The sequence below is a fragment of the Erythrolamprus reginae genome, chromosome 12 (genome assembly GCF_031021105.1).
Source record: "Erythrolamprus reginae isolate rEryReg1 chromosome 12, rEryReg1.hap1, whole genome shotgun sequence".
In the NCBI taxonomy this organism is placed as follows: Eukaryota; Metazoa; Chordata; class Lepidosauria; order Squamata; family Dipsadidae; genus Erythrolamprus; species Erythrolamprus reginae.
In genome coordinates, this window is record NC_091961.1 from 23,685,532 (window position 1) to 23,698,800 (window position 13,269).

A 13,269-nucleotide genomic window follows, 5' to 3' on the forward strand; every position below is an offset into this window, starting at 1 on the left:
TTAATGGGGAGGGGGGAGTGAAGATCGTATTACTGTTCTCCGGTTTGCAAACGTTAGCTCTCTGTGTTTATTCTTTGCAGAATATTTCATGCATTAAGTGTCACCAGGGTACAACACAAATGATTCATGTGACCCAAAAGCTGCGAGGCTGATACAGCCATTGGTCTCAGAAACCACATATACAGATGTAGGCATGGCTGTACTGAGGGGAGTAAAGACTTAGGATCCATATCTTTAGAAATATAATGTTCCTTTCCCTTGATTTCAGTTTTTTAAAAGGCTTTTTCAATTGCTTTATGAATGAGTCAAGGAATAGTTATATTTTTAAATCAGCAGATGATTTGAGTGTGTACAAATTCATAGAACATCTTAATTTCCTATGATATCCTCCACTGGAAAATATATTCTAATAAATCCATTGAACTTCAACCTGCCCTCCTCTTGAAAGCTATTCAAAACAAACCAACAATAAAAGCTAGCAGGAAAAGGTCAGCTATGAATAGCATCTTTTCAAATGTTTTAAACATGCATGTTAAAATATGGGTTGTTTTTCTTTTTGAGATAGTAGATATTTAGGACTTGGGTATTTCAATCAGCTTTTGCATTCTTTCCTTGTATCCAAATCAGAATGATGGAACTGTAGAGTTGGAACCTATCTTAAACTTCCCCTAACACCAAGCCTGATTATTTTTGGACGACATAGCACGATGAAAATGAGCATATATATTGTAACTTGGGAACATGCTTGGTGGACCTGATTTATTTTATATTCATTCAATGAAAACAAAAGTAGTTGCCAAATTAGATAAACATAGAAACATAGAAGTCTGACGGCAGAAAAAGACCTCATGGTCCATCTAGTCTGCCCTTATACTATTTTCTGTATTTTATCTTAGGATGGATATATGTTTATCCCAGGCATGTTTAAATTCAGTTACTGTGGATTTATCTACCACGTCTGCTGGAAGTTTGTTCCAAGGATCTACTACTCTTTCAGTCAAATAATATTTTCTCATGTTGCTTTTGATCTTTCCCCCAACTAACTTCAGATTGTGTCAGTTGGGGGAAAGATCAAAAGCAACATGAGAAAATATTATTTTACTGAAAGAGTAGTAGATCCTTGGAACAAACCTCCAGCAGACGTGGTAGATAAATCCACAGTAACTGAATTTAAACATGCCTGGGATAAACACAATCTCTTAATCTCTTCCTAATCCCCTAATCTCTTCCATACCAACTCTTAATTCTTACTGTTATGTGTATAGACACATTGATCAGAAGTCAACAACTCGTATATTTTGACATGCCCATATTTTCTAAAAAGAGCTTCTGAATGCCTAGAGATTACTGAAACTTTTCTTATAAAATACTCCATTGCAAGCCATTATACAACATGATTGACTCTAATCTGATTCTAATTACAAATCTGATCCAATTCAGTTTGATTCAGAAAATCACGCTAAATTGGGTTTTTCAGCTCAATCAGAAACCCGATTCAGTGATTTGGTCCTGTTACAAGGCACTAATGAAACATCCATACCTGTGAAAAGAAGCAGAAACAAGCTCTAACAGATGGACAATTGAATTGTCCCCGCGACAAGAGAATCAACCATGCTACTTTTCAAACAATGGAATAATTGTAGAAAGAGAGCTGTGTTAGTTTATGGTAGGCAAAACCCAGACAGAGTGGGTAGCATTTTTCTAGATGGACGCAATAAAAAAGCATAAATATTTGAATAAAATGTCTTAGTCTGAAAAAATGCTACCTGGTCAGTGGAATAAGACTTTTCAAAGTATCCTAGTTATGAGCAGGTACTCATAACATGCAGACAAAAATCTAAATGAAATCTCCGTACGAAATTGACAATGATTGAAAATGCACAAGCGGAGGCATAGATCTATTGACACAAGAGAATAAAGTGCAGGAAACCTAGCATTCAAGCCAAACATCCATTCATCTAGAGTTCCCCATTCTTAGCCTATACTTGCATCATTGTTTTCTACTGGTCTATTCCATCTTCTCATTTCTAGTGGAGTTCTATGTAGACATATCTCATTATTCCTCAATGGCGATAAAAAAAATTGCAGCTGGCAAAACAAACAAACACGTGGTTTGGCGGTGGTGGTGTTTTTTTGTTTGCAACACTAAAACCATTTTAGAGCTTAAGACCATTTTAAAAAATACTGGCACAAAATTTAATAAAATACAATTTCTTTTAAATGTTTTCTTAAAAAAAAAAAGAGGTGGGGTGGGTTTTTTTGGGTTCCCTCCCCATACAAACTGAAGAAGAGAGAGACCTGTCTTTTGAAATGCAAAAATTATCTGAGATCACAGTACTTGATGGTTTGCCCCTTAAGACTGTTCTGCATCAGTTAAAGACGGCACTGTCTTACAAACGCCAACGATTGTCAGTTTTTTAAAACCGGGAAGAAAGGGGGTGATATGAATTCATTAAATAGATGTAACAAAACGGCGGTCCTTTTCCTGACTTCTAAAATCCCAGCTGCAAATAACAACTCCAAGGAGATGTGAATTGGAAACTTCATTATTCCTCCTCCCAGCCAACTTATGTCACAGTTTCATTCAAAAGCTTAAAATCCTACCCCTTCTTAAGTACGGCCAATGACAAAATATGATTTTTTTCGCCTTTCTTTTCTTTTTTCTTAAGGAAAATAACGATTGGGGATAAGAAAGAAATACAAGTCCTTAAAATTCTGCAGATTGTTCAATTTTGGTAAAAAAGGATCCATTCACTCGTCAGCATCTGGCTTCACATCCAACATGGCATGGAGCTCTTCTGGAGTGTAACCCAACAAACTTTGAAGATCGCACACGAAACGGTACACATAGCGTTTCCCTGCGGTCTTGTGGATGATGTTCTTGTCGTAGTAGTAACGCAATCCGCGGCTCAGCTTCTCATAGTTCATTTTTGGCTTGTTTTTCCTCTTGCCCCATCTCCTTGCCACCTGGAGAAGGGGAAGCCATAAAATTTAGTTCGTGACATTGTCAAGCGCTATGGAAATCAGGAGACTCAGCAATTCAAATAAGTATTAAAAATTGCATGTTTAAATCTCTATAGGAATCTACTAGCGGTCAATGGAAATGATCAGAAATTAAAGCCCTTCATGGCACTGGACCAGAATATCTCCGAGACCGCCTTCTGCCGCACGAATCCCAGCGACCGATTAGGTCCCACAGAGTGGGCCTTCTCCGGGTCCCATCAACTAAACAATGTCGGTTGGCGGGCCCCAGGGGAAGAGTCTTCTCTGTGGCGGCCCCAACTCTCTGGAACCAACTCCCCCCAGAGATTAGAACTGCCTCTACTCTCCCTGCCTTCCGTAAACTCCTTAAAACCCACCTTTACCGTCAGGCATGGGGGAACTGAAACACCTCCCCCGGGCATGTACAATTTATGCATGGTATGTTTTTGTGTGTGTTTGTTAATAAATGAGGTTCTTTTTAAATCTTTTAAAATATTTTAAATTTATTTGGATTTGTCATGATTTGCTGTATCTTGCTGTGAGCCGCCCCGAGTCTGCGGAGAGGGGCGGCATACAAATCTAAATAATAAATAAATACATACATACATACATACATACATACATACATACATACATACATACATAAATAAGAATAAAAAGGAATTCAAGGTAGATTGGAGATAAATTTCTTGTCGGCAAGAGAAGATCCATGACTGATGGTGCATTTTACCCCTTTCTTGGGCTCAACCTGATAATCTCCTACAAAAATTCCTTAATAAAATTAAGAATGACGCCAGGAAAATTAACCATAATTTGTAAGGGTATTTCAAGTTTACGTTGAAAACATGGGCAACACAAAGTGCCATTTTAACATGCCTGGTGGACTTGTAGAAAAGGCAGAACGTTTTGGGTTCAAATACATACATGGATACAATAAAATTTAAAGACTAAGATGTAGCTCAAAGCAGAAATTTGCTTATTGGGATTAATGGATAGATAACTAGAAAAGAGCCACAGATGATTATTTTTATATATGATCCCTGTGATCAGACTATTATAGGCATAATAATGGAAAGATTCTGATATACCCATAAGGGAGGAATGATTGGTGATGTTGGAACCAGCAGAGGTGGCAAAATTAACTTGTTTGCATAGAGAAAGTTTAACGGTTACATTTATGAAGGGTTGGAAACCTTTTATGGGATTTTTGCTGAAAAGGGGGGGGGGACAAAAATAAATTTATGATTGATGGGTTTTATTATTAGAAATGGTAGTTTGTGGGAGAAAGAAATTACAGTAGTATCTCAGTAATTGATTGCTTAAAATCTCTCAAATTTGATACTCGATATATTTGGACGTGAAAATGTCCCAGTACTTGGCCTTTGTTTAGTACTCAACACATTGCTATAGGAAGAGGGGGAAAGGTGTGGGAAACAGCCAGGCTGGGAAGGTAGCTACAAAAGCAGGGGGACAGCTGCAGAGGGTGGATAGGAAATTGGCTATGCTGGGAAGGCCAGTGACGTAGGAAAAAGGAAAGACGGGAAGTGTTTCCTGGCTGAAACAAAGAGTCATATGGTGAGTTACATGGTTTGTTTGAGATTCTTCCTTTTTATTACCCATCATATCTCTCGGAACCAATTAATGCCGAATACCGAGGTACCACTGTATGATTTGAGAGGGAGGGTAAAATATAATACGTTTATATTTTACCCTCCCTCTCAAATCATAATTTATAACTACAGTGGAACCCCGACATAAGAGCTGCTCGACTTAAGAGCTACTCGAGATAAGAGCTGGGAGAGGAGAGACATTTTTTTATTTTATTTTATTTATTACTTGGATTTGTATGCCGCCCCTCTCCGCGATACGAGCCGAGAAGAGCCGGGCTGGCTTACTTTCCTTCCTTCCCGCGCTGATGCAGAGCCACTCGAACAAAGCGTCGCGCCCCTCTGATGCTTTCGGCGGCTTCCGAAGCGACGCTGGGCTCTTTTGCCGCCAAAAGCGTCAGGGGGGCGTGACGCTTTGTTCGAGTGGCTCTGCATCAGCGCGGGAAGGAAGGAAAGTAAGCCAGCCCGGCTCTTCTCGGCTCGTATCCCGGCACTTGGTGAGTGGAGAGGCGGTCGCCTCCCCTGCCGCCCCACTCTGGGGGTCCTTGGCTTCTGCTGGGGGTGGGGGGATCCGAACGCTGTTTTGAATTTCACATTCCGAGTGGCCCAAACGCCAAAGGCGAACTTCCGCACCTCAGGAGTTAGCTCGCAAACGGCGCGGCTGTTTTAAAACATCGCTGCCGGCCTGGGGGGGGAGAGGGAAAGGGGGGAGAGGGGGGAGAGAAAGAGAGAGGGAGAGAGAGAAAGAGAGAGGGAAAGGGGGGGGAGAGGGGGGAGAGAAAGAGAGAGGGATAGAAAGAGAGAGAGAGTGAGAGATGCTCAGTGAGCCTTTCTTTGAAGTTGCCTTTCTTTCTTTCTTTCTTTCTTTCTTTCTTTCTCTCTTTCTTTTTCTCTCTTGCTCTCTTGCTCTTTCATTCTTTTTTCTTTCTCTTTCTTTCTTTCTTTCTCTTTCTTTCTTTCTTTCTTTCTCTTGCTTTCTTTCTTTCCCTTTCTTTCTCTCCTTCCTTCCCTCCTTCCATTTCTTTCATTCTCCCTCTCTATTTTTATTTCTCTTTCATTTTCTTTCTTTCTCTCTTGCTTGCTTTCTTTCTTGCTCTTTTTCTTTCTCTCTTTTACCTTCCCTTCCTCTATTTCTTGCTTTCCTTTTCCTTCCTCCCTTCTTTCCTCCCTCTACAGGATTGGGTGGCAGTGAAGTTACTCTCCCCTTTCATAAGTTTCCTTGCTTCCTTCCTCTGTTCCTGTCCCTTCACCCTTTCTTTCTTCCTTTCTTTCTTCCTTCCTTTCTTTCCTTCCTTCCTTTCCTCCCTCCATTTCTTGCTTTCCTTTTCCTTCCTCCCTTCTTTCCTCCCTCTACAGGATTGGGTGGCAGTGAAGTTGAATAAATAACTACAGTTTAATGAATAAAAATAAAAGTTTGCCATGTTGATTGTTTTGGGTAAAAAGATGAAGGGAAGGAAAGCTCTCAGCTTATCATCTTATTAATAAGTAAAGTTACATTTATTCTTGCAATGTCTTTTAGCATAATTTAGACTAACTTTGTGAGTTTTTTGAGGGCTGGAACCAATTAAAATTATTTACATTAATTCCTATGGGGAAAAGTCGTTCGAGATAAGAGCTGCTCGACTTAAGAGCGCAGGTCCGGAACGAATTAAACTCGTATCTCGAGGTACCACTGTATTGTCAAAAAGATTGCTTTATAATTTATTTCTTTTCTCTCTCCCTCCATCCTGTCCTGTCCCATCCCTGTCCTGTCCTCTCCAGCCCCTTCCCCTTCCCTCCCCTCCCCTCCTTCCTTTCCTTTCCTTCCCTTCCCTTCCATTCTTTCCTTTCCCATTTGCTTCTTCCTTCCCTTCCCTTCCCTTTCTTGTCCCCTATGCCCCTGATGGCGAATCTATGGCACACATGCCACAGGTGGCACATGGAGCCATATTGGAGGGCACATGAGACTTTGCCATGTTTTAGCTCCAGCACGCCAGCCGATTTTCAGCCTTGGAAAAGGCCATTTCATCTTCTGGATGCTTCAGGGAAGCTTCCCTGAAGCCCTGGAGGCCAAAAAAAGTGCATTGTCTGAACTTCCATTTTGCCTGTTGAGCTGTTTTTTGCACTCCGGAGCTTCGGGAAGCTTCCCTGAACCCTCCGGAGTGCAAAAAACAGCACAACAGCAAACAGCAAGTGCATTTTCCCTAACTTCCAGTTTGCCGTTTGGGCATTTTTTACCTACCAGGCTTCAGAAAGGCCTGTGTACATATGTGGGGGGCAGCACATGTGTGTGTGCATGAGTGTGGGGGAGGGAAGAGGTTGGGCACATGCACACATGCTAGCACACCCACAATCTTTAGACACACAAACCAAAAAAAGATTTGCCAATACTATGCCGTGCTATGCTATGCTATTTTATTTATTGATTTTATTTATTAGATTTGTATGCCGCCCTTCTCCAAAGTCTCGGGGCGGCTCACAACAATGATAAAAACAGTATTATAGTGAAACAAATCTAATATTAAAAGAAATATATAAAACCCTATCATATTAAAACCAGGCAACACATGCATACCAAACATAAAATATAAAGAGCCTGGGGGAAAGGTGTCTCAAATCCCCCATGCCTGGCGGTATAGGTGGGTCTTGAGTAGTTTACGAAAGACAAGGAGGGTGGGGGCAGTTCTAATCTCTGGGGGGAGTTGATTCCAGAGGGCCGGGGCCGCCACAGAGAAGGCTCTTCCCCTGGGGCCCACCAGACAGCATTATTTAGTCGACGGGACCTATGCAATGCTATACAATGCTATGCTATCCTATCCTATCTTATCCTATCCCATCTACTCTGCCTTATTTTGTTTCCTTTTAAATATTTGCACTGGGTTTTTTTATTATTTTCAAAGACAAAACAAGACATACATACATAAAAATGCAAAACAAAACACATAACAAAAAAGGAGCTCCAATCGCTCCACTCAAAATAGTCGTCTCCATAATAAGAAAAAAACTTTTGTTAATTAGATGATTTTAAAGGAAAGGAAACACCTACTTCATATCTCTATTTATATACATTTCAAGATAATAAATTTACATAGTCTTGGATTCATTGAGAACATTTGCACTGTTTTTATGTTGTTAAAATGTATTCAAATTTCATTTTTTTAAAAAAATAAGAATTTGACTTCATATGTACAGTCCAGATTAAATTTATACTTACCTCATCAGGATCAGAAAGTTTAAATTCCCAGCCATCACCTGTCCAGCTAATGAATGACTGGCAGGACTTGTCTGTCAGAAGTTCCAGCAAGAATTGCCATAACTGAATCGGTCCACTACCTAAGACGACAGAGAAACAGGGAGAAAAACAAATAAGTATCCTAGAAGTGAAACCCATAAATGAAATGTTGTCCCCAGGAACAAATTAGAAATGAGGAAACCACATTCAAGGTTAGAGCTGTTTCACTGTTTATTTATTTAGCATCCTTCCCTGAAATCAAACTGGTGAAGTGAAGGCAAAAAGTTATTATTAAAATCCAGGAATAACACTGCAATAAATTAGAAAGAGTTAATATTCAAGCATATACTCTAAATTGGAAGTCAGAAAATGGAAAAAAAAATTATTCAGACAAGGCAGGCCTTGGTAAAGTTATATCTTTATGAGAAGCCTGAAAGACTGGATGGGCTATGCTTATCTCCCAAAGGGTCCCTTGTGTTATCAGATATCCAAGTAAAGAGGTTCTCTAAAGCTCCTTGGAGACCTGCTTTTCTTTAAACAATAGCAATAGCATTTAGACTTATATACTACTTCATAGTGCTTTTACAGCCCTCTCTAAGCAATTTACAGAATCAGTCTCTTGCCCCAAACAATCTGGATCTTCATTTTACCCACCTTGGAAGGATGGAAGGCTGAGTCAACCTTGAGCCGGTGGTGAGATTTGAACTGCTGAACTACAGCTAGCACTTAGCTGAAGGAGCCTGCAGTGCTGCACTCTAACCACTGTGCCACCCTGGCTCTAGGTCCACCTTGCAAGGTACTTTCATAGCTTTGGGCAAGGTTATCTGAGGGACCATCTTCTTTCAGTCATTTTTACCTGTCCAAACTGGCCCAGCCAGGTGAGCAACTGGTACCCATCAACTAAGGAATGTCAGTAGGCAGGGATCAGGAGATGCCCTTTCTTGCCATAACTCTTGCCTCTGAAACATCGTCTCTCCTAAGATTGGGATGACCCAAACCTTGATGGCCTTTCACAAGGTCTTAAAGGCCTGTCTATGTGACCAGACCTGGGAACCCAAATGTGTGAAAATCCCGGCTTTCTAGATATGATGAAACTGACCGATTACAATACTTGTAATCTTGACTGCTGTTTGTATTTATTTTTGTGTCCTGTTTTAATTGTTTTTATATAGGATTGTTCGCCATCATGGGTTTGGGGTGGAGTGGCTATACAAATTGAATCGATCAATCAAATAAACATCAATAGCAAAACCTATTCTTTCTTTTTTTAAATTTAGTTTAATGTATACATTTTCTCTTTACATACAATGTGCTTAGCAAACAGCGTTCTGTCCGAATCCATTTGCTTACATAGTAATGCTTTTTAGTTCCTAATTTCTACCTCTCTTATCCAACCATTGATAGAACAAGACCCAAGTTCAAAAATACTCTTCTTTTTTAATCTTTAGTGTTAATCTATCAATTTGTGCACAGTCTAATGTTTTTTTTTTATTATTATATCTTCTTCTGTAAGTGTTTCATCATTTTTCCAGTAGTGTGCAAATACAAAACAGGTCATATTAAATATACATTCCCTTTTATCATATTTCTCTGGTATTATGCGAATGAAAATAGTAATATGCTGCCTTAACATTTTTTTCTAACCACATGTGCAGTTTTGTCCATTTTTTTTTTACTTTTGGGCAGTGCCACCACATATGATAATATGTGCCCAGTATTTGATTACATCTCAGGGACCGCCTTCTGCTGCACGAATCCCAGCGACCAGTTAGGTCCCACAGAGTGGATCTTCTCCGGGTCCCGTCAACTAAAGAATGTCGCTTGGCGGGACCCAGGGGAAGAGCCTTCTCTGTGGCGGCCCCGGCCCTCTGGAACCAACTCCCCCCAAAGATTAGAATTGCCCCCACCCTCCTTGCCTTTCATAAGCTGCTTAAAACCCACCTCTGCCGTCAGGCATGGGGGAATTGAGATCCTCTTTCCCCCTAGGCCTTTACAATTCTATGCATGGTATGTATGTATGTATGTTTGGTTTTTTATATTAATGGGTTTTTAATTGTTTCTAACATCAGACTACTATTGTACACTGCTTTATTGTTGCTGTTAGCCGCCCCGAGTCTCCGGAGAGGGGCGGCATACAAATCCAATAAATAAATAAGTTTCCAACATTTGGTGGACATGTTTTTAAACATTTTTGCTAACCTCACGGGCAATAGCAGAATCTGTTCTGACAGTTGAAGAGATTGTCCACATCTTTCCTAAGAGAGTCCAAATTCTGATGAGTTCCCTTGTCCTGACTTGTCTCACAGCTAACAGCTCACTTATTTTATCTCAGCTATAATGGGTTCCTGGAAGCCACCACAATACCTGTGATAATATCCCCATGCTGTACATGCCTAGTGGGTTCACAGGATGTCTTTCAAGCAAAGGAGTTGAATCCAGATTATCTCAGGGACCGCCTTCTGCTGCACGAATCCCAGCGACCGGTTAGGTCCCACAGAGTGGGTCTTCTCCGGGTCCCGTCAACTAAACAATGCCGCTTGGTGGGACCCAGGGGAAGAGCCTTCTCTGTGGCGGCCCCGACCCTTTGGAACCAACTCCCCCCAGAGATTAGAATTGCCCCCACCCTCCTTGCCTTTCGTAAGCTACTTAAAACCCACCTCTGCCGCCAGGCATGGGGGAATTGAGATGCTCTTTCCCCCTGGGCCTTTACAATTTCATGTGTGGTATGTCTGTATGTATGTTTGGTTTGTTATATTAATGGGTTTTTAATCATTTTTAGTATTTATTGGATTATTATTGTACATTTTTTTATTATTTCTGTTAGCCGCCCCGAGTCTCCGGAGAGGGGCGGCATATAAATCCAATCAATCAATCAATCAATCAATCAACAAACAAACACACAAACACACAAACACACATACATACATACATACATACTGCTGGAATTGCAGCTGTCGAATAGGAAAATCAATGGGGCGTTTGTATGCCAGTGTAGGGTTTACATCTTAGTTACCTAGACAGGATTTTGGCACGCGTTGCCAAGGGAGGAGCAGCTGTTCCCTCTCACCTGCCAAAAGACACTTGACCACAACCTGACCTCCATCGGGCTCCTGCCTCCGCGTCTTGCCTGCTGCCTCTCCTGACCTTGACTTTTTGTTCCTGGCTGTGTTTACCAAGAAGTGATAAAAAAAAAAGAGGCAGGTATGAAAATGACTGGCCCCTTTCCAAGGCATGTTGATGCAGGAACAAACTGCACAATCTCACTGAGTTAAGAGGGAGGGGGGAGCCAGTTGGTGGTTATTAATATAAGGAGAGGCAGCCCTGATATTGTGGGTGGATGGAACAGGGGAATTTAAACGTGGGTGGAGGGAGACAAATTTCCCTATTAAATCACTTAGTGCTTTAATAGTTTCTTCTTCGAAAGAAAAAAAGTCAGGTTAGGCTCCAAGCAAGGAGAGTCTGGCAGGAGATATGATTTGTTTTTCGACGTTTTTTCCTCCCCATCTTCTTCACTTTCAATTTTGAAGAAACTAAGACCTTGAACAATTTTGGGTGATGCTAACAACGATACTACTGATTCCATCCTAACTGGGCAGGAGCTTACACAACACGCTAACAAACCGTTTGTTAAAGAAGTCACGATGGGTTATATTCAGAGGTGGGTTCCTCCAGTAAAGGGCCACATTTATTACAAATCCAATAAATAATAATAATAATAATAATTTACCTTATCCTACCGGATCGGTTCTGGAGGTAGCCACTTTTATGCTTCTGTGCATGCACAGAAGCAAAGAAAGGCCGAAAATCACAGAAATCTCACATATGCAAATGGTGTGTGAGATTTCAGCAATTTTACAGAAGTAAAATCTCACATGGGGGTGCCCGGGGGTGCACGGGCGGGGCGAGGATGCACAGATGCACAGGCAACACCATTTCTGCTATTGGGAGGGCAATCCCAGGCGTACCAGGGGCAGTGCACCCCTGGGTTCTTACCAGTTTGGACCAGTTCACCTGAACTGGTAGTAAACCAGTAGCGATGTCACAATGATGTCAGGAAACCCAGTGACCAGTCAGGTCCCACAGAGTTGACCTTCTCCGGGTCCCGTCAATTAAACAATGCCGCTTGGCGGGACCCAGGGGAAGAGCCTTCTCTGTGGCGGCCCCGGCCCTCTGGAACCAACTCCCCCCAGAGATTAGAATTGCCCCCACCCTCCTTGCCTTTCGTAAGCTACTTAAAACCCACCTCTGCCGCCAGGCATGGGGGAATTAAGACTTCTTCTCCCCCTAGGCCGTTACAATTGTATGCACGGTATGTTTGTATGTATGTTTGGTTTTGTATATTAAGGGGGTTTTAATTCGCTTTTAGTATTGGATTATTATTGTATACTGTTTATGATTGCTGTTAGCCGCCCTGAGTTTTTGGAGAGGGGCGGCATATAAATCCAATAAAACTTGAAACTTGAAACCAGTTTGGTTGGTGTCGGTCCATGGCTGCCATCTTTAAAAAAAAATATTATTAGTTTGGATTCTTTAAAAATAAAATTGTATGGGATTTTTTCCCCGGGGTTTTTTTTGTCTTCTGCATATGTGCAAAAGCCGAGTTTCCAGCACTGCGTATTTCTTGCCATCTTGTTTTTGCCTTTATATTTTTTGTATTTTTGCAAAAAAATAAGCAAACCGGCATCAAGGTAAGTTAGAACCTATCCCTGGTTACATTTACACAGCACACTAAATCATGCTTTACAAATGCTGTAGTGGAGTTCATGTTAAATCAAAACCAAGAAATGGCTTAATACAAAACACAAATCCAGTTGTAGGCATGAGGGTACTGATATTTTGTTTTATTATTGTATGCAGCCCAGAGTCACGCTCCATAAAATGGATGGCTGTGTAACTATCAGTTGTAAATTAAATGAGAGGCCGGGCGAAATAATGCCTGGCCGATAATTGCCAATGGCGGGAACCAACTCGGATCCCCCATCAGCTGGGGGGCATTCCCCGCGATAGCGTGGGAATGCCCCAGAGCAATCAGCGGCCGCTCAGGCATTCTGGGAAAGCCGAGGGGTGGGGCGTGTGCCTTTTATCAGGGCTTGCTTGCCGCCCCCCCCGGCTTCTCTTGTCCCCGAGCTCGCCGCAAAACGGACACCCACCCACCCTCCGCTCAATCCAGGATGTTTTTATAGGTCGCCTGGTTTGGGGCCGAGTAGGAATTTTTGCAGTCTTATGGCATTTACTACGGATTGTTTTTCGCCTACTCCATCCTGGACGAGGGTAAGGATTTGTGGTTACGGGGTGCATCTGTATGTAAATAGGTTCTGATTCAGCAATTGGATGTTTATATTCTTGGTCACTATATGGCAGAAACGGGGCGGAAAGGGTATCAGTAGCAACTGTGTGTTCTCCTTTGGGCATCTTTTGTAAGATGATTGGCACCCCCATTGCACAACTCAAGCTTCCTCCACGGACAGA

The 13,269-nt window shown here is 41.6% G+C and overlaps 1 protein-coding gene across 2 annotated transcripts in view; it reads right to left on the reverse strand.

Moving 5' to 3' along the window:
• Positions 1–2,172: 2,172 nt before the first annotated feature.
• Positions 2,173–13,269, reverse strand: part of ETS1 (ETS proto-oncogene 1, transcription factor) — a 185,681-nt gene continuing 174,584 nt past the window's right edge. For both annotated transcript variants that reach the window (XM_070765928.1, XM_070765929.1), the window contains 2 exons: positions 7,783–7,901; positions 2,173–2,967 (listed from right to left, as the gene is read on the reverse strand). In XM_070765928.1, the coding sequence (XP_070622029.1) occupies positions 2,752–2,967; positions 7,783–7,901 (335 nt within the window). In that variant the 3' untranslated portion in view covers positions 2,173–2,751. The remainder of the gene's footprint in view (positions 2,968–7,782; positions 7,902–13,269) is intronic.